Raw genomic sequence first — 24,933 nt, 5'->3', positions numbered from 1 at the left:
ATGATAAAAATTCCACAGTCTGGGTGGTCTAGATAGAGTGGGGCTAAAATTATTTGGTTCTGTCTCTCCTACCTACCACTCAAGTTACCTTTTCCTCTCTTATTTAACATTAGTACACGTTGTCTTCGGAGCAGTGGGACAACCTTACCAGTCTTATACTTTTTTGTTTTTGTAAACATGTGCTTACGATGTTTATCAGTGCACTTGGTGGTAGTAGAAATCATCTCTGATCCAAGTACTCCAGATAGCAAGTCTGCAAGAGGTTCTCAGATGACGGTCAAACATTAGTAATTTCTATGCCCATTTTTACAGACTAGATGTCAGTAATTTTTACACAATGTACCTTTTAATAAATTCATGATGTACTGCAACCTGGGGAACATTAAGCAAATAATTCATTAGTAAAATAATTACATATAAATTAATAAATAATGTATTTATGTGTTTCTTATTTAATTAATTAATGACAATATATATATATATATTTATTTATTGTATTTATCGAATTGTGGTATATTTGTTTCTCCGTATACCACATTAGCAATGGTGAGAGCTGACGTCAATTAAGTATGCCCAGCAGGTGGCAGTAGTGTACGTCGTAGGATGCGGGGTATTGTTAAAATCCAAAGAAGAAGAAAATGACAGGCGGGGCTTAGCTCCTCACTTCCGCAAACTATTTACGTTAATTCCGCCAATTTCAACGCCGCGCCGCCGGAGATCACCTGAAAAACAACTCGACGCTCGAAGTTCTTTGTTCTTATTAATCGCTGATTTCAAACTTAAACATGATGGCCGATAAGATGAGTATGTCTCTGGACGATATTATTAAGATGAATAAGAGAGAAAGCCGCGGAGGTGAAGGAGGATCGTCCAGGCGAGGTAGTAGTTCAGGTCGGACCGGTGGATCGTCGAGGCCGCCGGTGAGGAGTCGACAGAACAACTTCAACCGGGAGAGAAACAACAGACCCACGCCGTACACCAGGGTATGAATTAGAAGAAGAGAAATTCATCAGAACGGGGTTTAAAATAATGCGAATGGGTCATTATTTATGATAACGGCCTTATCCATCGGTTGTGGTGTTAAGCTGGTGAAAGCTAAAAGTAACGGGAGAAGTTGGTCTGGATTTATCTCCCTCCCAGCCAGATTTACACCTCACATCTTCACTGAGTTGTATAGGCTTTTTGAGTTCTTGCCATATGTAACTCTTCTTTGATTACAACAGCCAGAAACAACAATAGTGTTTATATTTTTTTAAATAATTAAATTTCGAGGAATAATCTTGAATGTTGTGCTAAGTGTATGCTGTTTACAGGTTGTGATTAATATCCTGTAATGTCTGTATAGATTAAAAAGGTAATCCTATGCAGCTCTGGAGTCATTTCTGGTCGTTGGAAGACATTTCAGCTCATATCCCAAGAGCTGGTAGGGAATCAGACCTGAGGAAAAACCTCTCCATGAACCAAAAAGTCATCCAACTGCCTTTTTTTATTTAGCGTCTTTCAGTCTGGGCATCTTTCTTTTGCAGGTTGGGAATCAGCATGAACTTTTGACAGCATAAATAAAATGCAGTGCCAGGTAAAAGTTTGTACACTTACGTGTGTTTTTGTCTTTTCCACAGCCCAGAGAGTTGCCAGACAAATGGCAGCATGACATGTTTGAGGAGCACGCTGGTGTACAAAGAAGACAAACTGCAGGAGAAGACAGAAGTGTGGAAAATGGCGGCAAGCTGCTGGTTTCTAACCTGGACTTTGGCGTGTCTGATTCAGATATCAAGGTAATTCTGTAAAAATGTTTGAGTCCATTTTGTCTCACCACACATTGTGTATATACTGTAGCTGATGTTTTCTCTTTTGCTATCTAGGATCTGTTTGCAGAGTTTGGAGCCTTAAAGACAGCATCTGTGCATTATGACCGTTCAGGACGTAGTAAAGGAACTGCAGATGTCCACTTTATAAATAAGGCGGATGCCCTCAAAGCCATGAAGCACTATGATGGTGTTCCACTTGATGGTGAGGCTGAGGTTCTCTTGCCATGTATGTTGGGTGCTGCTGTAGAAATGAAAGGAATCAACATTCTTGCTAATTCTGTCTTTTCAGGTCGCCCCATGAAAATCCAGCAAGTGGCTCCAGAAGTCGATACACAGAGGTAAGAGGTGGGTGTGTAATGACTGGGGATTGTGGGTATGCAGTGAACAAATTGGATAACTTTTTTTTTGTTGTTTGGCTATTTTTTTATGTACCCGTTTACAGTTCAAACAGAGGGTTTGACCGGAGCAGGCTTGGTCAGCCCAGGTTTGAAAGGAGGCAAGGTGGCAGCAGTGGAGGTTTCAGAGGTCGAGGGAGGGGAGGTGGAAACAGACCCCAGCTATCTGCAGAGGAGCTGGACGCTCAGTTGGATGCTTACAACGCACAGGTATGAATCTGGGTTGCTTAAAGGTGTTTCTCTCCTTAAATTGACTTTGCAGTGTTTATTTATAATTTCACTTTCTCTTTTAGAGTCAGATGGACACCAGTTAAGAGCACCCCAGGAATGCTTGTCCCTCACATTTTTTTATCCTAATTGAATATCCTTGATGGATCAGACTTAATTCTTTTGAAGTCATTTTTTATATGGACTATTATATTGTTTTGTTTTTTTTCTTCAGTATTTTTTATAGCTGTTATATTTTGAGAATCATGTATAAGAACAAGTAATTGAACCAAACTTGGAATGTAATTGGATTTTTTTGTTTTGTTTTTCTTTTTTTGTTTTTTAATAATGAATAAGTGAATCTGTAATGAACTTTACTGTAATGGTCATGTGAATAATTTCTGTCACTTGATACTTGACATATGGACTTACTCAGAGGTTTGTACATAATATACATAATTAAATGGCTTTCCTGACATCGTTTGCACCTTTATGAATTAATTGAAAATCAGGTAACACCAGCATTGCTTCAGAGTTCTGTCACAGTATTGATGAGACTTTGTTTATTCCCCGTTGGAGAAATTCACATTACAGCAGCATTATAAGCTTTAGTACACAAGCTGTATACAATCTATGCACAGTGAATGCCGCTTGAATGATGTCCATTTTTGTTGTACGGGAGCATGCATGTTGTGTAAATTACACCCTTTTTAGAATGATAGAAAATTACATATTGTGCTTAAAATTTTATATTGCACCATTTTGATGAAAAAATACTTTAGGGTAGATGAGGGGAAAAAAAACAATTGTAATTTTTATGTAATGCTGATGTTAGTGTGGCAGATGAATGACCTGACTTTGTAATGTGGGCGCAGCTGAAGAAGCTACTGAGGGGCCCCACAGTGTCATGCAAGGCACTGTTACTATAAAAACTATTTTAATTTTCCTTTCACAACCAATTAATTATGTCAAAACCATAGAAATGGTAAATAACTATTATCACCGTTCAATACTTGAATAATTTGTCAAATAGAAAGTCAACATTCATTTCTAAGGTGTTTAAATATCAGACAATTTAACAAATGATTGTGTTATAACTAGGTTGAAAAATAATATATATTTATAATGAAATAAGTACAACACGTATTGTCATCACTTAAGACAAAAATCTGCCTAAATGCAGAAAGTGTCTAGAAAACTAAACATACCTGTACTAAGCATTTAGGTGTATAACAGTACCAAAGAGGAGAGATGTTGCTGTCCATTAATATTGAACAAGGTAAAAGTCCAGAGTCTCAGGAGTGGTGCCCGCAGGTTCAGCCCAGACTTTACAAAAAAATCCAAGAACTAAAACTCAGACTACAGTCCTGATTTATCCTGTTAAATGTTTGACTTCATGACAGTACAATTAGAAATAGGAAGAATTAGGGCTTGTTTCAAAGGGTTGCGCGACAGGAGAATGTCTCTTCTTTCTAAAAGATTAACGCATCACCTGAATAGACCACATTTCTGGAACAATGTCCTTTGGACAGAACAGACCAAGGTGGAGATGTTGGATCATAAAGCACAGCAGCACATTTGAAGAAAACCAAACATGGCACAAAATTTCATACCAACTATCAACCAGGATGGTAGAAGGATAATGATTTGCGCTTATTTTATAGCCACAGAACCTAAACACCTAGCAGTGGACAAAGAACTCCTCTATATCAAAGTATTTTAGAGTCAAATGTGAGCCCTTTGTCTGACACCAATGGCTTAAAATGCCTTGTGCAACAGGATAATGATCACAGACACAGCAGCAAGTCTGCAATAGAATGACTGAAAAAGAAAAGAATCAATGTGTTACAATAGTCCAGTCAAAGTCCTGACTGAAATGCTACGGTGGGACCTTCAGAGAGCTGTTCAGAAACCCATCGTTCCATACATCCATTTTCAATAATCGTTAGTCCAATACAGAGTCACATGGAAGCTGGAGCCTATCCCAGCAATTAGCAGGCTAGAGGCAGGGTACAGCCGGGACAGGTCACCGGTCTGTCGCGGGTCCTGCTCAGAAACCAATGCTGCAAACCTCAATCAACTGAAGCAACATTATAACCCAAGTGAGAAACTGATAACAACTTACAGAAAACCATTACTTCCAGTTATTGCTGCAGCAGGTTTTACAAGCGTTTTTGGGGACCATCTGACAGGGACCTTATTTATGTACAAGTATTTCTTTATGTAAATGAATTATGTCCTATAAGCTGCTCTATCTCTCTCTTTTTATTGATTTTACTTAATTTTTCATTTCATTCTGTACCTTCTAGATTAGGCAGGTTTATATCAGTCTTTCATTTTTTAGAAGCATTTGTTTGTACAGGTAGTGCAGTGCTTAATTAAACTTATTATAATGTCAAACATTTAATATATTAGCTACTTAGTTGTATTCGAAGTCAGTGATACCCAATCCTGGTTCTCAAGGCCCACTATCCTGCAAGTGTTATTATAAGATATTACCCTGCTGCAACACACCTGATTCTAATTAAATGGATCTCTTGACAAGTTCTGCACAATTTTGCTATTGGCCCATTAATCTGATTTAAGTGTTTGAAGCAGGAAAACATCGAAATTCTGCAGGACAGTGGGCTTTGAGGACCTAGGTTGAGGATCACTGTTCCCAGTGAATAGTTTGAATAGGTGGGGAAAACACTAATCTATGCAGTTTCATGTACTTTATTGCTGAAATTAAAATAAAATAAAAAATTCTAATTAATGCACGACCTACGTCACTTGCGTGGAGCGCGCGGTCCCGCAGGAGGCGCACGGGGCGGCGCCGTTCCCTTGTTCGCCATACTTGCACAAGAGCTCAGAGCAACGAACGCACTTAAGAGCAGAAGCACCTGAAATCCCCCTTTTTTCAACACTAAGGTAGGTGTTCTCGGTCTCGAAGGCAGATGATAAGATTGTTCTACAAGTAATCCATACCTGTGCACGCGGCAGAAATCGCTTCGACGCCGCTCGCGCTCTGTCAGTTGATGATAACTTGACATGCTAGTGTTAGCATTAGGCTTCGGTTAGCGTTGAATTGTTCACAACGAAACCGTTAGCCACTTGCCTTGTCTCATTCCCACCCTCTTACAGAGACAGCTGACACCCAGAAAAGTTCATCCATATTTTGATGTGTAAATCCATGAACTCGTTTAGACGGATTAGTTGGGAGTTATTGCTGCAGGGACTTGCTGCCAAAATCAAAACGTTAGCTGGTTTTCTGGAAAAGAGCCAGTCCAGATTGTTAGCTTGCAGCTACATGGTATTTGCAGTAGTTACTTTAATCAAGCTGTTGTCAAGTTATAGGCAGATTTGTGTCCCCCATCCATCACTGTTGCACATCGTTTCCACGTCTTATTAGTTTTGACTCTATGCTATGGAGGCTGTTGAAATACTAAATTCTGTCATTTATTTATTTCTGTAACAAAAATACTGAAGGAATTTCAGTCTTAACGACATAGATGTTTGACGAGACTTTACTTAAATAGGATCGTTCTTAATAAAGCTGATGCTTCTTGTTAGATGTAGTCACTCATATTAAGTCTTATCTTTAATTTGTGACCCTTTATTTAAACACCACAGAAAGGCTATTGGCTATAAACATGTAAATAAATTTCAGTATATAGATGCAAGTTTATAACGCCAGAAAACCGCTAATATTCGTCTATTTTCTATGAGTTTGCGTCATAAATCCTATTATTAACATTTGCCAACTACTGTAAACACCTCAGTATCACAATTTGGCAAACAACTCAGAACATGGAAAAAAACAAACAAAAACAGTAGCTATATTTGCTGACTGTAAACATTAATGCCACATAATGAGATGGGTTACAAAACGCAGTGCTACAATTGCAGTCAAGTTAGCTGCTTCTATTTTTTATTTTTTTTATTAATAATGTGATTTACCAGAAAAGCAGTGCTGACCAGACAGATGAGGTAAACCCCGGTGACAGTAGAGTGAATCACGTCCTTTTTATTGTAAATCTGAAGTATTTTCCCGACTTGTTCCCGACCCACTTCTTTTCCAGTTGGGTGTGGTGGCTCGGGATTACAGGGCATCTCTGAAATACCATTATATTAACAATGTGCATGATGGGACACAAGTTGGCCTCTTAATGTTACTTATAGTCAAATTATTAAGTATCAGCTCAAGTGGAAAAAGATGACACCCCCAACCCATTGTTTTCTAGTTGGTATCACATTATTCATAAACTGTCTGCTTGTGCATTTAGTCACTACAATAAGCTTTTCAATTGAAGAGAAGGCAGGAAGCAGTAGCAGTCACATAATATTCTTAAGTTCCCACCTCCAGCACCACCTCTACTGACAGATTAAATGGCTTTGAGCTAAAATTTCTCTCTGACATAAAAAATGATTATGCAAAACAGTGGAGAAATTGTAAGATTGAAAGATTTCCAGTGCGATGTGTGGAGAGACTTTATAATGACCATCTTCCACTGAAGCTATGCAGTCTTTTTCTCTAAGGATAAGTGACATGTGGTGCTGCTCTTAATATGCAAAAGCACCAATCTGTGATAGTGTTTGAAAAGTAAAGAAGTAGAACGTGGAAATATAGAGCAGATTGTTGGCCCATGCTCAGGTACGTTTATTACTGCATTTCCTCCTTCGGTTTGATCCTGTACTGCTCATGGACATCCCTATCATGGCTGCTGGTTAAGGCAGGTCAGATGAAAGACCTGGCTGGAGGTATGCACAGAAACTTCAAATCAGATCGAGAAACTAATTGTTGTGGCTGCTGGAATTTCTCTGTGATGTTGATGCTGTGCAATACCGAGCTTATGTCAAATACAAATTAAAATCACTTACAGAGAAGTGCTGTGTTAACGCTCTGAATATAAGAGTAAAATTACACTTAAATAAGTTAACAATTTTAAAACTCAGGGTTAAGCAGGGTTAAAAAGCTGAAGTCAGCATTGTTTAAAATCACTGATAATGTGTCTTAAAGACACCGACGTCATGTTAAGTGTGGAAGGGAGAAGTGCGAAATGATGTTAATGTCGGCTCATGTAATTAGAAACATTTCTAGAGTGTTATGGTCAATGAATGAAATAATCAGGAAATCATATATAAATGACAAATAATGGAGCCAGTGGACTGTTCAGTCTCCATAACACCAGAATAAATTGCTCTGTGGAGTCATTTAACCAGTTTACCAATATACCTGCATATCCGAAACACCTGTGAAGATTTAATTCAGCAAAATAGTTTATAATAGTAAAAACAGTTTAGCTGTGCTGGTTTTTTCCATATAAATGTGAACTGGTAATGTTAACAAAACTGTCCTCAATATCTCTCACAATGTTCCTTTAGCTTGTCTTTACTGCATTAAGTGTCTAAGCTAAAGTTAAATATTAACGACCAGCATTAAGGTGGACACAGATTCTTCCTATTCAAAGGTTTGTGCTGGATTCTTTCAGTCTCACCAGTGGGTTTGTGGCCTGTTGCGTGCTTGTTGTGCTGCGGGTGGGATGGCCTCAGTATGAATGTCAAGACTCTTGGCGCAAGCAGAGCGCTTCCTGCTTTTGTTACTCACTTTGTTTTAGTGAAGGAAATATTTCCAGCATTAACCTCCTGAACAGGAGATGACTGTTCTATTGGGAAACATAAAGAACAAAGTTATTTTCTGTGAAATTAATTGTCCTGGCAGTGGTTTAACTTGATCATTGTTCTCGAGTCCTGAGTTCCTGAGTATGTGTTTTTTAATGTAATATATATGTGAGCGAGATAGATGTGTGTGTATATATGATATTCATCCCTCATTTTTTGTCATTTGAATGGAGCGCAGCCCCTTTTCCATGACCTAAATATTTTTGTAGGCCTGCAAGGCTTTCCTCTTACCCTCCAGGAGAGATTCTGTATCATGAGATGCATGACGCCTCGTTCGTGACTGTGTGTTGATGATGTTATTTTAGAGAAACCTGGTTAGATGACATCACACAGTAGTGTTACGTCAGCAGCATAAAGACAGATGATTCTGTACGACCAGACTGTGGCACACTGGACCAGTCAGCTTTATTTTTCAGTCACATTTAGTCTTCATTGATAACTCCTAGAAAATGCTGTGAGTGTTTCTGTATGGGGGAATGTGACTTGCTGTGTAAAAGCACTTTGAGTGGTCAAAATGACTAGAAAAGCGCTGTATAAGTACAGTGTATTTACCAGTTTCTGTGGCATTAACCCGTTTTTCCTCCTCCTGTCCAGACATGGCTGAGGATGATGTGACTCCAGAGCAGCTTGCAGCCATTGCTGCCGAAAATGAAGAGCCAGAGCCCGTCAACTACAAGCCACCTGCCCAGAAGTCTGTGAAGGAGATCCAAGAGCTGGATAAGGATGACGAAAGCTTACGCAAATATAAAGAAGCTCTGCTTGGCCCTGGGGTCACTGAGGCTGGTAATGTAAAGCATCTGTGTGTGTTGTTAAAAAAATATTATTTTTAATTTTCCACGTTCAGCACCATAAATCCTAAATCCCCCTTTCGCTTATGTTTTTAGGAGAAAATGAGCTGTTTGACAAAGATATCAGCATTAGGGAGGACTAAATTCCATCCTGAGTTTGAGAAAAGGTCAAATCTTCCACTGAAAGTATTTAATTGCAATTTTCTTGATTTTAAAAATCAATCTGGGTGATAGCAGATTTTGATTAATTTAAATTTGTTGTTTATGACCATTTTTTAAACCAAAATAACCTAAATAAAATAACACACATATCTGTATTTACATATGTACTAATAAAAGATAATAGTGCAAAGGAAAAAAGAGCAGTTAAAAAAAAAACTTTGCAAAGAAATGCCATGATGTATGAAAGTAGTCCAAAGTGACAGGCTATTGACCAGATAAATGAGTATAAATGTAAACATGTCCAGTTATTATGACCAGATATTTCACAACGAGGAGCTCTGTTCTGGGTGGGTGGATGATCAGCTCTGCTGGGAGCAGCCTGACTATAGTCTGACGGCAGAGGGGAGGAAGGACCGGCGTTATCTCTTCGTCTTACACCGTGTGTGAAGAAACCTGCTCCTATGAGCAGCAGCCGGAGGAGCTTTCCTGCTCCGGTGTACTAAGAACTGCATGTCCTTCACGGGAACGCGCACACAGTCAGAATCTCCTTGTCATTGTAGTCATTTCTGAGGTGTATTATGACTTAAAATGATTTTATCTCTGCGGAGTGTGTTGTTTCAAGTCTACTGAAACAACATGCACATAGAGTTTTCTGGTTGGACAGAGAAGTGTGGAGAGCATCTCTGGATACATCAAGTATATTTGATACATCACCCAAAAAAGCTCTGTGTTATCAGTTATTAGCTCGTTTGGTTTTGGTAAATTACTTTAAAGGCTGTTTCTACCAAAGGAGGAATAATATTTGATTGAAAACCGTTGGTTATTATGGAGTCTGATGACTTAACCATCAACCCCATGACCAACTCTTCAAGCACTTTGTTGTCTTCTACATAATCCCACTTTGATTCTGGTTAAACTGGTGAGAACATGGCCCGTTTTCCAGAAAGCACCAAGGTTCTTAGACTCCAGAACAGAGTTGGAACCAGGACCAGAGCCATGTCTGCCTGAAAGCACTAATACATACAAAGCCAAATGAGTTGTCCTTCGCAGCTTGAATTTAGCAGCACAATTGACTGCAGTGTCAATTGCGTCAATATTATTATTATTATTATTATTATTATTATTATTATTATTATTATCATTATCATTATTATTATTATAACAGTTTTTATTATTTATTTGAATTTTATTCTCATTCTCTCTCTTACTCTATAACGCTGCTATAACACTTTCCCAGTCTGGGATCGATCTGAATCTTGATGTTGGTAAATTGTAGCATGCAGCCAAAGCAGGAATGAGAATCAAATAACAGATACATCACAGGGAAACATTATGCATTCCCTCACACTGGCCTCTTCATATGTTAGTTAATCTGTGTTTGTTTGAGTTGTGTCTTATTTTAATGTCAGAGATTAAATAAGGCTGCTAGAGGGGTTTGACTAAACTTAACTGAACTACATTCATTCATGAGACACTGAGACCTGCTGTCCACTTGTATGATGAAGCTCTAAAAAATCAGTTGTTTCTGATCAAAAAGAACAATTTCCTTCATTGGGAATGAGAATAAACTGAAGTGTAATTAACACAAAGACTGTCTCAGCTACAGCAGAACTGTCCTACATTCAGCTCTCCAGAGCTCACAAACTGGAACAGCTGCTAGTTACAGATCATATGAAGCCCTCTTTCAGATGTACTGAGCCTTCACTGATAAATAACTTTAACCCTGAAAATGGCATCACAGACAAAAATTAAGTCACGTAGAAAAAACTCTGCATCTAAAATTTAAAGTCTGGAAATGTATCATCAACCGAGCCAAATTTCTCCCCAGGGAGGCAAATAAAGAAATCTTGAATCGTCTTTTTTTTCCCCCCAACACTTTTCCTTTCATTAAAATGATTTGAATCTAGTGGCTTAATGTCTGAATGAGTACTCTTGTTCTAGCCAGGACTGCCCAGGTCTGAACTGTGTACTAATCATCTTATATTTTTGGTGATGATCTTAAATTGGCCTCAACTTAGCACATGGCCAGAAGGAATCCAACAGATGGCGTTATTACATAAATAAAACTGCAGTAAACTATGCTGAAACTCCCAAGTGCCTTTTCACAGCATCCGGGTGAAATTAAAGTAAAAACTGTGCTAAATATTTACCATATTTGACCTCATTTATGCTGCTGCTTCTTCCACAGAAGTCTGTGAAGGCACAGCAGCAGAGGCTGTAGCTGTGTTTCCATCCAGCTGTCAAACTGTTTTTTTTGTTTGTTTTTGTTTATTGTAGTTTTTATTTGTCCTAAATGGAACCAGGAAACAACTAACATACAGAACAGGATCTCTACTTTCAGGGTGTCCTTGTCAAGATGGTAGCATGAGACACATATCAAACAGCTTCCAATTCACTTATTTAAAAAAAAGGAAGATTTTTTTTTTATCTCCGTTTATACTTTAAGAGCGTAAAAGGCAAAAACTCATTTTATCCAGCTCTGAATGCAGCTTGGGAACGTGTAGAACAAGACTTGTGGTTTAATCAAAACGACTGATTTGTTATGATAGAAGGTTAAAAATAAAAAAAAATTGTTTTGTTTTTAATCATAGAAAATGTGCATTAATTGTATTTCGATGACCTGGTTCAGTGTGTATAACAAAGTGTGTTTGTTATCATCAGCAGGTGGCAGTACAGGGAGTGTTACACATGGCTGGAAAAGCCCTTTGATGCATGGTGTCCACTACAGAGGACACATATTTAAAGCCTGTTTTTAAATGTATGCATGGGTGTGGATCGTACATTAGCAACTTCATTGGACATTAGTAAGTCACCAATACTCTGCCACGTATGAAGAATAAATGCATTTGATATAGTATATATACATACATTGTAATTACCAAGTTTGCCTCAGTGATAAAAAGGACAAGAAAATGATACAGGTGTTTTTTTTTTTTTATAGAAAATTTATATTATATATATATATATATATATATATATATATATATATATATATATATATATATATATATATATATATATATATATATACATACACACACACACACACACATAAAATTGTCCCCTCGCCCTCCGTGGGTGGTCTCTCATCCATCCAAGCTCGGGTCCTCTACCAGAGGCCTGGGAGCTTGAGGGTTCTGCACAGTATCTTTGCTGTTCCTAGTACTGCACTCTTCTTGTCGGTCTGGATCTGGAAGTCCCACAGGATCTTAGCTCGGTTATTCTCTACCACCTTCGTGTTTCCCACCTTGACCTCAGGGCTTCCAGTGTGTGTGTATGTGTGTATATATATATATATATATATATATATATATATTTTTTTTTTTTTTTTTTTTTTTTTTATGTCCATCTATATGATATACAAATAAAGCTGTGAGGAATATCCATGTTAAAGGTGATCTAGTTTATTAGTTAAGGTAAATGGTATATTCTTCTAACATAAGAAAACAAAGTGGGGAAAAAAATTTAAGACACGAAATTACCATAAATGAAATACAAGTTCATACTCAATAACACAATAAAAAATAGCATAATTAAAATTTCCTACATACATATCTTTGAATCCTTGTCGTTCCAGAAAATGGTGTAGGGAGAACTAAGACCTTTTTAAGTCCTTTTACTATTTTTATGTTGTATGATCTTTGTCTGTAGTTTAGCAGGTTAATTCTTCTTCTGTACGTATTTTGTTTCAGTCATTGGACTTACCTAATTTATATTTTTTTCTATTTTCTTTAACCTCTTGTCAGATCCCAGTGTTCCCAATGTCCAGGTGACCCGGATGTCTCTAATCTGTGAGACTGCCCCGAACCCACTGGTCCTGGACCTGCTAGGTGAGTCTCTTCTACTCATTCTTCTGAAATCTTTTTGTAGCTTAAAGAAAAACAATTATAACTCACTAAAAATGGATGCCCACATATGTGCATCAAGCTAAAAGGAGGCTTAATGCATCCAAATATTTAAGTTTGAGGTCAAGTGAAACAGTCAAAATGAGTAACATGTTATTTAAAGTGCCATCAGCACATGAGCAGCATCACCTCCTCAAACCTGTGCTGAGCTTCCGTAAACACTTATTCGTAGAGTTCTTTATGCACAGAAAAAATACATAAGTTACATTGTTTTTTATTTTGCTTGCAACCATAAAAACTTAAGTTATTCTTGTGACATTCGACTCATTTCTGGAGCTGCTTCGGTTTCAGCTGTCCTTGATTTGAAGCGGGCCAGAACATTCTGTCCCATCTTCCTTTTTCTGCATCACTGCAGCTTTTCTGACTTTCTCATCTGATTATCACTACTCAGTAAATAAAACAATGCTGACTGTCATTGTCAGCTATTAGATTTCCTTTTACAGTAATTCTGTATGAGAATCCCACATAGACCGGAGAGTCTATGTTCAGCTTGAGTTTATCCTCAACTGAACTCCTGTGAAGGTAGAAAATGTCTGGAAACCAAACACCAGCAAACACCCATGTGGGATGCTTAAGTTTAGTAAATGAATTGCAGTTGTTGTCTTGCTGCTTGAAGGAGAAACATGTTTCCTTTAAATGAAAATCACTCAGTGTTTCTTTAACATAGAAAATTACCTTTTTAAAAAATAAACTTTTGCGGATTTGGAAAATTATACTGATAGATTGAAGAAAATCCCCTGAAAATGAAAAGTCCTCTTCCTGGGATCATGCAGACGTAGAAAGGTAGAATAAAAACTAAAATAAGATTAAACAGTGGTCTTCAAAGTTGTAATAGTTAAAGCAGAAACTTTTACTGTGTTGGCTAAACGTAAGTGAAATATCTGAACATCCAGATGTATCTGCACATCTTTAGATGTTTTTGTGAAAATGGTCATTTGTCCTACAGAGGTTGATTTTCCACAAATAAAAAATAAAATAGCTTTATAACTTACCAGCAACTAGCTACAGTTTCTAGCAGAGCTACCGGCCTCCTCTGCTGGCAGCTATATGTAGTTTTTCTTGTAGCTTTGAGGTCACAGTGAAAGCCTGCTGAGCATGAGTCATACTAACTTAGTCATTGGTTTGTATCAATTCCAGTAAAAACAAAACGGAAAGCCTCTGTAAAGCAGGCCCATGTGAGCTCAGATTTTAAAAGATGGCATACACGTGCAGGCTTCCAGTTAAATCAGGAGCCTGGGAACTACAGTGACGCTCAACAGGAGGTCACCATGATGGAGGATGCTTTAATTACTGTCTTCCAGTTCAGGACTGGAACTGGCAGAAAGTCTTCCTGTGTGGTTTGGATTATGTTTTAAAGATCATACTATAAGTTTGAAGTGTTGTCCTCAAACCACCAAATGGCCAATCACCTAGGAGATCAATATGGGTAAATATAAGCGATTTATTGACAATAAAATAAATTGTATTGTTGATTCTTGTCCTGGATTCTCATGGTGATGGTTTCTGTGTGGCTGTAATGAACCAAATATTGATGTGGTATCTTTTTTCCGTTTTTTGTCTCAAACAGGTGACCTGGAAGCCTTTAAGAAGCAGGCCTTTGTGCTAAAGGAGGGAGTAGAATATAAAATAAAGATCAGCTTTAAGGTGAGAGCTAATGTCTCTTTAATATTCAAGGTATGAGTATGTTTTTGTTAACGGTTGCTAATGAAAATGGAATTGATTGTGTTTTCCAAACTCTGATATCAGGGGCATTGTTCAGTCCAGTCACTTCTAGAAATAATGGAGACAGAATCAACTTAAAATGAAATGGTCATTTCACCGGCAGTAGAGCAGAGTCTGATGAGGGCTCTGAGGAGAAACATGAAATGGCAAAAAAAAAATGTGTAAAAATAAATGAATACATTTCTATTCTACTATACTTTATCTGCATCCTGTCACAAAAAACCCAACATCAATCCAGCTCTAAAGCTTTATATTGTATATGTTTCTGTTCACATTGTGTATTTGTAGTCATACAAATGAAATATCAACATGTTTATCTTCTGAAAACCGATTTAATACAAACAGAATATTTTATTAGATTTTTATGAAGTTGTAGACCTTTATCAAAGGATTTTCTTCTCTAAAACTTGTCATTAAAATCAAAATACAATAAAAAAAAATCTGTTTGTCTTTTTGGTACCAAACGTCTGCAATGATGCTTGTGTCCTCAGGTGAACAGGGAGATTGTTTCGGGACTGAAGTACGTGCAGCAGACGTTCAGGAAAGGAATGAAGAGTGAGTTAACACCACCTCTTGATCTTCACAAACCGTAGCTGATCCTGTCCAGCTCAACAGTTGCTTTCAGAACCAAATGGTTCTGGGGCTCCCTGATGGTGACAACCCTCAGGGAGCCTTTTCAGATCATTGCATACCTTCAAAGGCTTTTGGCATTTGCACCACCAGTAGGCACACTTGATGTGATTCACATTTAAGCTCAGTGAAGTCTGGACTCATATTGTCTTTAAACAAAATTTAAACAGCTGCATGTTTACAGACAAAGCAGTGAGAGCTGAGGTGAACAACACTAATGCAAATGTAGAGAAAATAAACACTTTAAAAGGCTGAAATATCACTTTTTGTTGTTCAGACTTTAAAGGTGCAGCATGTAACAAAGTCAAAGATCAATGACAAGAATTTAATATCATTAAAAGCTGCTATTGGTATCTAGTCACTTTACTAAAATAACTAAAGAATGAGCCGCTTATATCTGTTTGCCGTGGATCTACATACACGGCAGCTGCCATGTTTTATACCACAAATTTTACTGTGGTCTCTCAATGGACAAATTAGTTGCTCTAAAACTGCAGGTCCTGCTTTGTTTAAATGGAGCTAAAGCACTGTTTGGGATAAGTAACACCTTAAAAGGACCATAGAAAAAGACCGTATACATGTACACAATTAAGTAGTTACCTGTAGTGCAGTCATCGCTGCACCTGAAGCCGCGGGATCCACTCAAAGGAAGAAGTGTGAAAAGGGGCCTGTGGTCTGAACATCTTTAGATTTTTCCCTCTTGAGTGGAAAAACGGCAGCTGTTCAGTCAACTGAACAGCTGATGCTTCGCTAAATGAGCTGTTAGTTTGTGGACTAGTTTGCTAATCATCCCTTAAACTCATATTTGCTAGTTTGGAACCTAAATGTGGTCCTCGTCCTTCAGTGTACTGCTTAGAAAACAGTTGGTGATTCTTAAAGTGGAGGCTGCATTTATTAGTTTTCACATCATCCAATCCTCCCAAATGCCTTAAGTTTTTTTATTTGCATTTAAAGATGCTTCTGTGTATCTTTGGTATTACATTGTGTTTGAATATGCAGGGAAATGAGTTCCTCCTAGCTTAAAAAGGTTGCATCCTTTGAGACTCACCAGCTGTCTTGTAGCTACAGTTTGACACACATTCCGCAGTCAAACCATCCCATTCCTTCAATTTCAGTTTCTTACTTTGCTATTTTATGCTTTACATGTTTTTCTTTGTCCTGCTGTACCACGAGCTCATCAAGGAAAGTTTCTCACCTTTGATTTATCACAGCAAACCTCTCTAACTTCAGATGCAAGTAAAGGACAGTCCGTAGATCTATGGCATACAGATGGTGTCTTTACCTTGCAGCCTAAGGCACTCTTTCTGATTTGTTGACAGTTGATAAATCAGACTACATGGTGGGCAGCTACGGGCCTCGTCCTTCTGAATACGACTTCCTGACCACGACAGAGGAGGCTCCTAAAGGCATGCTGGCCCGGGGCAACTACATCATCAAATCCAAGTTTACTGACGATGATAAGCACGACCACCTGTCCTGGGAGTGGAACCTCAACATCAAGAAAGACTGGGATGACTAAAAGAGGCCTTTTTTTTTTTTTGTTTGTGTTTTTGTTTTTTAGAGGAGTGGGGATGGGGAAGTGAGGGCTTCCAAAATCCCTCACCCCCCCTCCCTCTTCCCTCCTCCCATCCTCATCCTGTGTCCACCGTTTCTGCCTTCTTTGTTTTTACATTGCTGTGCATTTCATGCTCTCATGCCTTAGTTCCTGCCTCACTGTCTTAACGCCCAGGCGTACTCCCCACTTTGTCAACAGTGGTAGCACCCCACCCCCATGCGTCCGTCCATACCCCTCCCTCCTCCACCCGCACAACGTCTCATTGCTCTCTCACCTGACATTCCTGCCCCCTCCACCAAGCTGTGCCATGTAGCACCCCAGCCCCCCTTTCCCTTCTTTGCTGCTTGAAGAGATTAACCCCACCTTCCACCCCCCGTCCAGAATGGTGTCTTCCTCTTTCAGTATGAAGTACATGTGGAAAAGCAACTGTACAATCAAGTTTTGTTTGCCTTTTTTTATATATACAATTGTATCAATGGTTGTGTAATGTGACTGTATTCACATGTTAATCAGCTGTTGTGTTCATAGCAAACCCCACCGCATCCACCCCCAATCCCTCCCCCACTCACTATATCATTCCTTTGCTTGCTGTCTTTTGATATAATAACCGATATCTGCCTTGTAACAAGTTAATGCGGAGCTGCTTTGTAGCGCCCCCCCCCCTGTATCCACCCACTCCCCTTAAGACAGGGAATGAGGCCAAAGCCAACAAGGGAGTGTTGAGTAGAAAAACAGCTGCCTTATGTCTAAAGTTATCGGTGTCTAATTAACTTGCCTTGTGTGTACGAGCAGCACTTGTCAGGTTGTCCGTAAATGATGGGCTTACTCTTGCTACAGGTTGCTCTGCACATGCCCACTGGCCCCCAGATTTAAACATTCTTGTAATTGGAGGGGACTGAATGTTTAGACAGAATTTGTTAGGGGGGTATTAAAAACAGTTGAATTCAGTATTGGTAGTCTTGCTCCGGTCAGCCACGAGGCCTTAGCACCAAACTATGATAACGTGGAGTTTAAAAAGAAAAAAAGTTTTTGTTCCCTTTGCCTTAACGTACATCATTCCCCAACATTGCTTCATGTAGTCTGCAGTCAGGAGATCCCAGGTGTGGAGGAGTAGAACCAGAGAGAGCACAGGAGGCTGAGCCAGGCACCGCCTGCTGCTGCTGGAGACCTCGGCGGTGTCTGGGCTCATCCAGACTGGCGCTGGTAGTGAAGATGTGACCGGCCCAGACCAACTCTAAACAGTGACACTACCAGAGAAAGACGCTTTGTGTTGAATGAACACAGAAGGGTTTTAAAAACTCACCACTAACATTAAATTTAAATCAACTCGTACTGTACCAGAACACATGGATGTATGATTCTTCTAATAGGTTTGTATTCCTGCGCCATACATTCCTTCACGTTGTACAGTTTCTATGAAAATGCTGGCATGCTGGTGGGGTTGTATATCCTATCATTATTTGTTGTTGCTCTTCTTTGTCAATAAAGATTTTGCTCAACTTGGCCTCTAACATGGTGTTTGTGCAGCCTTATATTTTACAGCAAAACTTGGTGAGCTAAAACTAAAACATTTACCATTATGATACTTTCTATAGCAGACAAACAGGATCTGAACGTGATGTCCTGAAGAAAAAAAATCCAGTAAAGCCTCCCCAGATCCTGGTCCTCAACATGACTGAGGCAGTGTGGCATCATGTGGACAGAGAACAGAACAAAAGGCTGAAACATCCAAAGAAGAACTTCGGAAAGACCTTCAATGAGACTGGAGAACTATTCCTGAAGACTACTTAAAGAAATGGCAGAAAGCTTAAGAAGGTTCAGAGTGTTGAAGAATGAAGCTGCTCAGACCAAATATGGACTTTTAAGCAGGTACAGTTTTTAAACCTAAAATGATGCATTTCCATTTGCACATTCCAAAAATGATCACATCCACTTCCTGTTTCCCTTGAAAAATATAAAGTAAAAGGTGTTTCAAGGCTGTTACACAGTATGTGTATATGTATACATACTTAAAACAATTGTACTGACCGCAGAAGGCATCAGCTCGTCTGATTAAAATATTTAGGTGGAAGTTGGCTCAAACATTTTCACAAAAAAAAGGTCAAACGTCAGACAAAAGTAACAGATTCTTAATCCTTCGTGCTCCATGTTGTATTTTATACTCAACAGTGTACACTGCCAAAGCAAAATAGAAATATTACTTACAAATGTATATCCAAAGGCACAGCATCAAAATACAGTTTGACATGCATTTCTTTGTCATAATGAAGTAAACATTAAGAGGATGAACTGTCTGGCTTGTCTGTTAAGACTACAGCCATCCATCACAAGGTCAATACTTTGAGGGGTCGCAGCTTTAGAAGCATCCAGTCAATATAGCAAAAGTATAAACTACTGCTGTACACTACTGAAGTTATGTGTAATCCACAAACCCTCCAGAGCTCACATTTGTAACAAACATTTTATCCGTTTCTCTGAACATGATCGATTAGCACCCACAACTCCTTCCCATCACTTCGTCCCACAGGTGGTCCTTGTACGTCAACATGTATGTGAAATACACATTCAGTGAGGAGAGATGAACATGCAGGTTTGGCCCATTTTACAGCAGCTGGCTAAAGACAGAAAGCATCAAACCAACACTCATCCTGAGAAAAAACACTGACCGTTGGAGTTTTACCCAAAGCATGTGCAAAACGGGCTTTTTTTTTCCTTTTATTTTGGCACATTTAAGTCTTTTTTTGTGTGTGGAACCACCTCACACACCTGACTGGCTTTTTTTTTTTAACTCCACCCTTTCAGAAGACAATAAAACTAACATTACTGCGAGCCCTCTTTGTGCATGGCTTCAAGTCTCTTAACACAGATTTTATACAAAGAATCACTGAAGCAAAGCGCATTAAAATATTCCAGTTAAAAAAATACACCATTAAAAACTTAATATAAAAGTAGATGTGAACAGGGACATCCTGTCGGTCCACAGGGGGTGCAGTTCAGCTTGTTATACAGTAGATCTGCCGAACATAAAGGTCCAAAAATGCAGGAAACAACTCTGAAATGTGTATGTTGCTCCAGGAGACGCTGTGTCTTTCTGGTTTCCGTCTTTTAAATCCTGTAATACCTTTTGTCTCCATGTTTTTCCAGGTTCATCGAGAGAGCTTGCTGATGACTCGAATGAGAGCAGCGTTCTCATCCTTCAGCCTCTGGTTGTCTGCTTTGAGGTCTTCCAGAACCTACAAACATTTGAAACATCTTTTGAAAGACTTTTCTGGTCTATGAACATCTAAAGTTTTTCTCGTTAATGACTACTAGTTTCGGATCAATCAATACCAAAGCGTGTATCAAAGTATAGAAGTAGTGAAACGCTGTAATGGTGCGTGTACCACTAAAAGAAACATCATGTAACTGATACAGCTGCCTTCAAATTGTGTTTATTAGGTAGCACAAGTTTTGACTTGTGTGCATTTGTAATGAAAGGAGGAGAGGACATTTAATTTGTTTTCTGTCTCATCATTAAGATATGGAACCATAACAAAGAAGGAAATAAAATAAATTTCCCTTTTTTAAATTAAAATTTAGTAAACCAAGCAAGCACGTCCGCTTTCACAAACTCTTACTTTGATCTATACAATTCATGTTTTTGTAAATTCTACGTTTCACTTAATATATAATTTTTTCAGGTTACATTCAAATTATCTGGAATACATCCACTTCTTTCATTCGGTCTGATGCCAGTTTGACTAAAAACAAATCATGCATTTACGCCTTCAAACTGACTTGTTCAAAAAAGTTATTTAAAACTTTAAAGCTGAAATCCAAATCGATGCTGTCTTTGACTTTATCAGGGTGTATCTGCTGTGCAGCTTCCAAATTAACTCATGTGAGATGAGCTTGTGTTGATTATTACAACTGTGACATTAAGAAATACTTGATATTCTGTGCATGTATTATAAAGTCCAGAGGCCCATAGCTCCTGTGATGTGATGGAACTGTAAATCAACCCAGCTGTTTTTCATAAATATACTAGTTTCTGTCTAATCAACCCCAAATAAAGTAAAAACAGGAACAGGAACGTCAGTAGAAGTGAACTCTACCTTCAGCTCAGCCTCCATTTCTACTGCTTTCCTCTGGAGGGCGATCTTCTCCTGTGAAACACAAGAGATGTAGTGAAACTGGCTGTAAATGCAAACCATTCCAGCTGCTGTTAGAAAACCACCTTTCTGCCAGTTTGCTGAGCTGTTAACATGCACTGCTACTCGGGGTTTTGCATCACACCTTGCAAAGGCAAGTAGACGCAGAACAGCATCAGCGCCATGGCTCATGAACAGGAAATGACACCTTGGTTTTATATTAAAAAACAAACCTGTCAGAGAGCAAACAATAAAAAATAGGTACTTACAAATCTCTCCAATTCCAGCAGAGCTGGTCTGTCTGAGCTGCCCTCTTGATTCTGAGACAGAAAATAAATGGTACATAGACTGTACTTATACAGTATAGTGCTTTTCTAGTCTTTTTTGACACTACAATACAAGCCACAGCACTTGTTTTTATCTATGCAGTGCTTTCAACCTATCACATCCATTTATACACCGCAGGCTATATGCAGCTATAATGGATGCTGCACGGCTAGCAAAGGTTATTCATATAAAAATAAGACATTACAATAGTTTAAAGTAACACTGACACGGAATGGCTAAAAAAATACCTCAACTGTTAAATGAGACTTCATGATGTGCCATTTCTGCTCTTCATGAGTCAAAAACATCAGTCTCAGAAAACAACACTTCATTAAATCTCTCTCACACACGAACAAGTTAAAGGTCAAAGAAAGTCTCAAACCTGCCGGACCTGTTGTAGTCTCTCCAGCTCCACTTTGTTCTGGCTCAGCAGCAGCTCCATCTTCTCTAGTTTTTCCCTTAGAGCCATTTTCTCATGCAGCTCTTTGAAATACAGCTAGATGGAAGCAAGATGGAGGAATGAATGGACACTCTACAGCAGGGGTGCCCGGCTCCGGTCCTAGAGAGCCATTATCCTGCAGGTCTTAGATGACTCCCTGTTCCAACACACCTGGTTCAAATGAAATATCTCTCCTCAACAGCTTGTCAAGTTCTGTCCAAGCATGTTACCCATCAATCTGACTCAGGTTTGTTGAAGCAGGAAACATCAAAAACCTACAGGTCAGCGGCTTTCGAGGACAGGCTAGCTTACATTGTGGAACGACAAACATGAGTTGACAGAATTTAAATACATTTAAATAATGAATGATTAGAAGTTGCTTAGAAAAGTTACAGAGAAAGATAAAAGCTTCATAAGCATGTGGAAATAAATTTGCCTGTTAGGCATTTCTGTTCATTCAAGCAAAGAGCCTGTTGGGTATCATTCCTGCCTTGAATTTGTTGGGCTGTTTTCCCTCATAGCCCTAAAGGAGTGTTTTTCAGGTATGCAGGACAGACACTTACCATCCTGTAGTCTATAGACGAATCTCCCAGTCGTCTCTCACTAAAGAGAAAAATAAGAGAATGTTAAAAATCTGAGAATCCTCTCAAAAAGACTGAGCTGTAACTAGGGATGTCACGATTATCTTATTTCACAATTAATCGAGGTATTAAAACACCATAAATAAATCGTAAAGATCCCTAAATATTATCACTTTCCATAAAAGACTATGTCTGGACCATAACGGCAGATCAGCGCAACGTCTGTGGAGGAAAAACAAAGTTACACCACATCTGTGTGTTTTCCTTGTGTTGCTTTGTTTTCTGTCCATGCAGTTAAGAAGAGTTATTCCCTCCAAACAAACAAATTCAGTCACCTTTGTCAGATTTCTTTGGTAATAAAAAATAAAAAAGACCAACGTGTCATTGTGGAGGACGGCTCACCAGCCTGTAAAGCAGGGGTGTCAAACTCTATCAAAGCACTTTTTTATATAAATAAATGCAGCACAAATACCTTTCAAAATAAACAGGAGAATAAGAAATCGTGTGAAGAGTACAAACACACACACACACCTACACATTTAAGAATGATGGGATTATAGTGTTGTGGCAACACTATCTCACTATTAGCACTTTGTGATGAGGAAACTGTAGACTGGATAAAAATAAATAAATATAAGGAACAAAATGAACATTAATAAGAAGAAATAAGGAAATTCGGTTAAGAACATTTACTTTACTACAATAAATAAAATGGAAAAGTAAAATAAATTAGATATTTAAAAATATATAATTTTGTAAAACATACTGATAAAATTTAGTTAAAAGCTAGACTTAAAAGATATGTCTTAAGTTTTCTTATAACACTTTACTAACTCTCAGCTGCTCTCAGGTCTTCGGGTAGGCTGATAAACATAATAATAAAAACCTGCCTCACTGTGTGTTTTAGTTCTGATTTTAAGGATTGATTAAAGGCCCCTGACTGAAGACCTGAGTCTTCTGGAGGTCTTAAAAGTTACAAGCAAATCAGATAAACAGGTAGGACTAAGACCATTAAGAGCTTTGAAAACCAGTTAAAGGATCTTAAAATCAGCCCTGAAGCACACAGGTAGCCGGTGCAGAAGCTTTAAAGTAGGTGTAACGTGAGCTCTCATGCTGGTTTTGTTAGCAGACAAAACAAAAGACAGCTGTAATGCTGCAACAGTTGTTTTAGGAAGAACAGAAAGGAGAGCATTACAATAATCTACTATGCAGGTAATAAAAGCATCTATCAACATTTCTCTTATTTTTTAAAGAAACAGTCACACTTAAGCAATGTTTTTAAGATGATAAAAGCTGAACTTTGAAAACCAGATTTGTCACATAACAAAGTTTAAATCTGAGTATAAAAAAAAAGATTCTTCACTTTATCAGATGATTGAGGGCCAAAGCAACGTGCAAAGCAAAGCAAAATATATATGAACAAAATAAAATTTGCATTGTGAATATGTAGTTTTTTGGAATGTAGTTTTTATCTGTGACTGATAACCATCCATGACTTATAGTAAAAACAAAATTAGATCCTGAACAATATGGATATGAGATTGCTGCAGATTCTGATATTTGGCAGAAAAAAAATCTGATAACCGATTAATCAGCCGATTAATAAAAAAAGAAAATGTGCTATATAAATAAACTTGAACTTGAACTTCCTTGTGTCCAGGTTACACATGAGGTCATTTACAACTTTAAACAGAGCCGTCTCAGTGCTGTGATTAGCTTGAAAGCCAGATTGAAACTTCTCATAAATGCTGGAGTTAATAAAAATCGTTTAACTTATTAGAAAGAAGCCTCTCAAGTCCAGGTAGTGGTCCTGTACCTTTTCCATCTGTTTTCTCGGAGAGACGTATAGGATTTAATTATTATTTACAGAGCAGAGGGGATTTAGTTGGAATGAGACTTTTTACTTTACTTTGTTTCTATATTACTTTGTTATATTGGCATTAAAGAAATAGAAATAAATAAAACTCAAAAGACCTATATGGAGTGTTCTTGTGATTTCACACATTTACAGTGTTGGGAAATGGTGCGGTATGGTATGGTACTCTTTTAGCACCATAGTGTGAATGGAAAGTGGTATTTTCTGTAGATTTTCAAACTGAAGAAAAAAATGTTGATCTCACACAAAGAATAACAAACATCACTGGGACTACACACTTACTCAGAAGTGATATTACGTTTTGTTTCATCCAGCTGAGCCTCATCTTCATCATTCTGAAAAACAAGATGGTTCACAATTACACACTGAACAATAAACACACACAAAATCATGTGTGTAAATTTGACACCTCCACCATTTAGATTTTTTTTTCTGTGGCCAAAAAAGAAATAGTCTCAGACAAACTTGTAATGTTATGGATGGCGTCTCCTCACACAACAGGCGGAGTTCATAAAAAGGAAGCAGATTGCTTCTACCTGAATTTCATTGGCTCAGGGAAAAGGCTGACATTTTTTTAAAATGTCATTGTGTTGTACAATGACAAATAAAGATCTATCTATCTAAAAGACAGAAGAAAAAGGAAAGACTAAATGCAATAACAATGACAAAAAATTTTAATTGTGGTAAAGAATAAGGGAAAATAAAGACGATCCAGTAAAGTGATATTTCTGTTGATCTGCATCAGTA

At 38.2% G+C, this 24,933-nt stretch overlaps 3 protein-coding genes across 5 annotated transcripts in view; 2 read left to right on the top strand and 1 right to left on the bottom strand.

Annotated features, from left to right (window-relative positions):
- The first annotated feature begins 649 nt into the window (after nt 1-649).
- LOC121639055 (aly/REF export factor 2-like) lies at nt 650-2,886 on the top strand. The gene is made up of 6 exons (XM_041984226.1): nt 650-983; nt 1,620-1,775; nt 1,863-2,010; nt 2,098-2,146; nt 2,251-2,413; nt 2,497-2,886. Exons 1-6 carry the CDS (start codon nt 786-788, stop codon nt 2,515-2,517), a joined length of 735 nt encoding a protein of 244 aa, XP_041840160.1. The 5' UTR covers nt 650-785; the 3' UTR covers nt 2,518-2,886.
- Nucleotides 2,887-5,046: 2,160 nt separating this feature from the next.
- Nucleotides 5,047-18,332, top strand: LOC121637722 (rho GDP-dissociation inhibitor 1-like). Its single transcript, XM_041981954.1, has 6 exons — nt 5,047-5,320; nt 8,666-8,854; nt 12,768-12,851; nt 14,494-14,570; nt 15,140-15,203; nt 16,598-18,332. Exons 2-6 carry the CDS (start codon nt 8,668-8,670, stop codon nt 16,795-16,797), a joined length of 612 nt encoding a protein of 203 aa, XP_041837888.1. The 5' UTR covers nt 5,047-5,320; nt 8,666-8,667; the 3' UTR covers nt 16,798-18,332.
- A 636-nt stretch (nt 18,333-18,968) lies between these two features.
- ppp1r12c (protein phosphatase 1, regulatory subunit 12C) overlaps nt 18,969-24,933 on the bottom strand; it is a 25,493-nt gene continuing 19,528 nt past the window's right edge. For 2 of the 3 annotated variants that reach the window (XM_041981952.1, XM_041981949.1), the window contains exons 15-20: nt 24,469-24,521; nt 22,293-22,332; nt 21,673-21,786; nt 21,233-21,283; nt 20,928-20,978; nt 18,969-20,066 (exon numbers count right to left, since the gene is read on the bottom strand). In XM_041981952.1, the coding sequence (XP_041837886.1) occupies nt 19,980-20,066; nt 20,928-20,978; nt 21,233-21,283; nt 21,673-21,786; nt 22,293-22,332; nt 24,469-24,521 (396 nt within the window). In that variant the 3' untranslated portion in view covers nt 18,969-19,979. The remainder of the gene's footprint in view (nt 20,067-20,927; nt 20,979-21,232; nt 21,284-21,672; nt 21,787-22,292; nt 22,333-24,468; nt 24,522-24,933) is intronic. The other variant, XM_041981950.1, reaches the window with a different exon arrangement.

Source organism: Melanotaenia boesemani, chromosome 4 (assembly GCF_017639745.1).
Source record: "Melanotaenia boesemani isolate fMelBoe1 chromosome 4, fMelBoe1.pri, whole genome shotgun sequence".
Classification (NCBI taxonomy): Eukaryota; Metazoa; Chordata; class Actinopteri; order Atheriniformes; family Melanotaeniidae; genus Melanotaenia; species Melanotaenia boesemani.
The sequence above is the reverse complement of the archived record's forward strand: the minus strand, read 5'-3'. Positions and strand labels throughout refer to the sequence as shown.

Bases quoted from the DNA above. Each gene is read 5' to 3' on its own strand.
- LOC121639055 (XM_041984226.1), top strand. From the start codon at position 786: ATGATGGCCGATAAGATGAGTATGTCTCTGGACGATATTATTAAGATG. The intron at 984-1,619 runs GTATGAATTAGA...TCTTTTCCACAG, and splicing joins GACCCACGCCGTACACCAGG to CCCAGAGAGTTGCCAGACAA. The intron at 1,776-1,862 runs GTAATTCTGTAA...TTTGCTATCTAG, and splicing joins TGTCTGATTCAGATATCAAG to GATCTGTTTGCAGAGTTTGG.
- LOC121637722 (XM_041981954.1), top strand. From the start codon at position 8,668: ATGGCTGAGGATGATGTGACTCCAGAGCAGCTTGCAGCCATTGCTGCC. The intron at 8,855-12,767 runs GTAATGTAAAGC...ACCTCTTGTCAG, and splicing joins CCCTGGGGTCACTGAGGCTG to ATCCCAGTGTTCCCAATGTC. The intron at 15,204-16,597 runs GTGAGTTAACAC...ATTTGTTGACAG, and splicing joins GTTCAGGAAAGGAATGAAGA to TTGATAAATCAGACTACATG.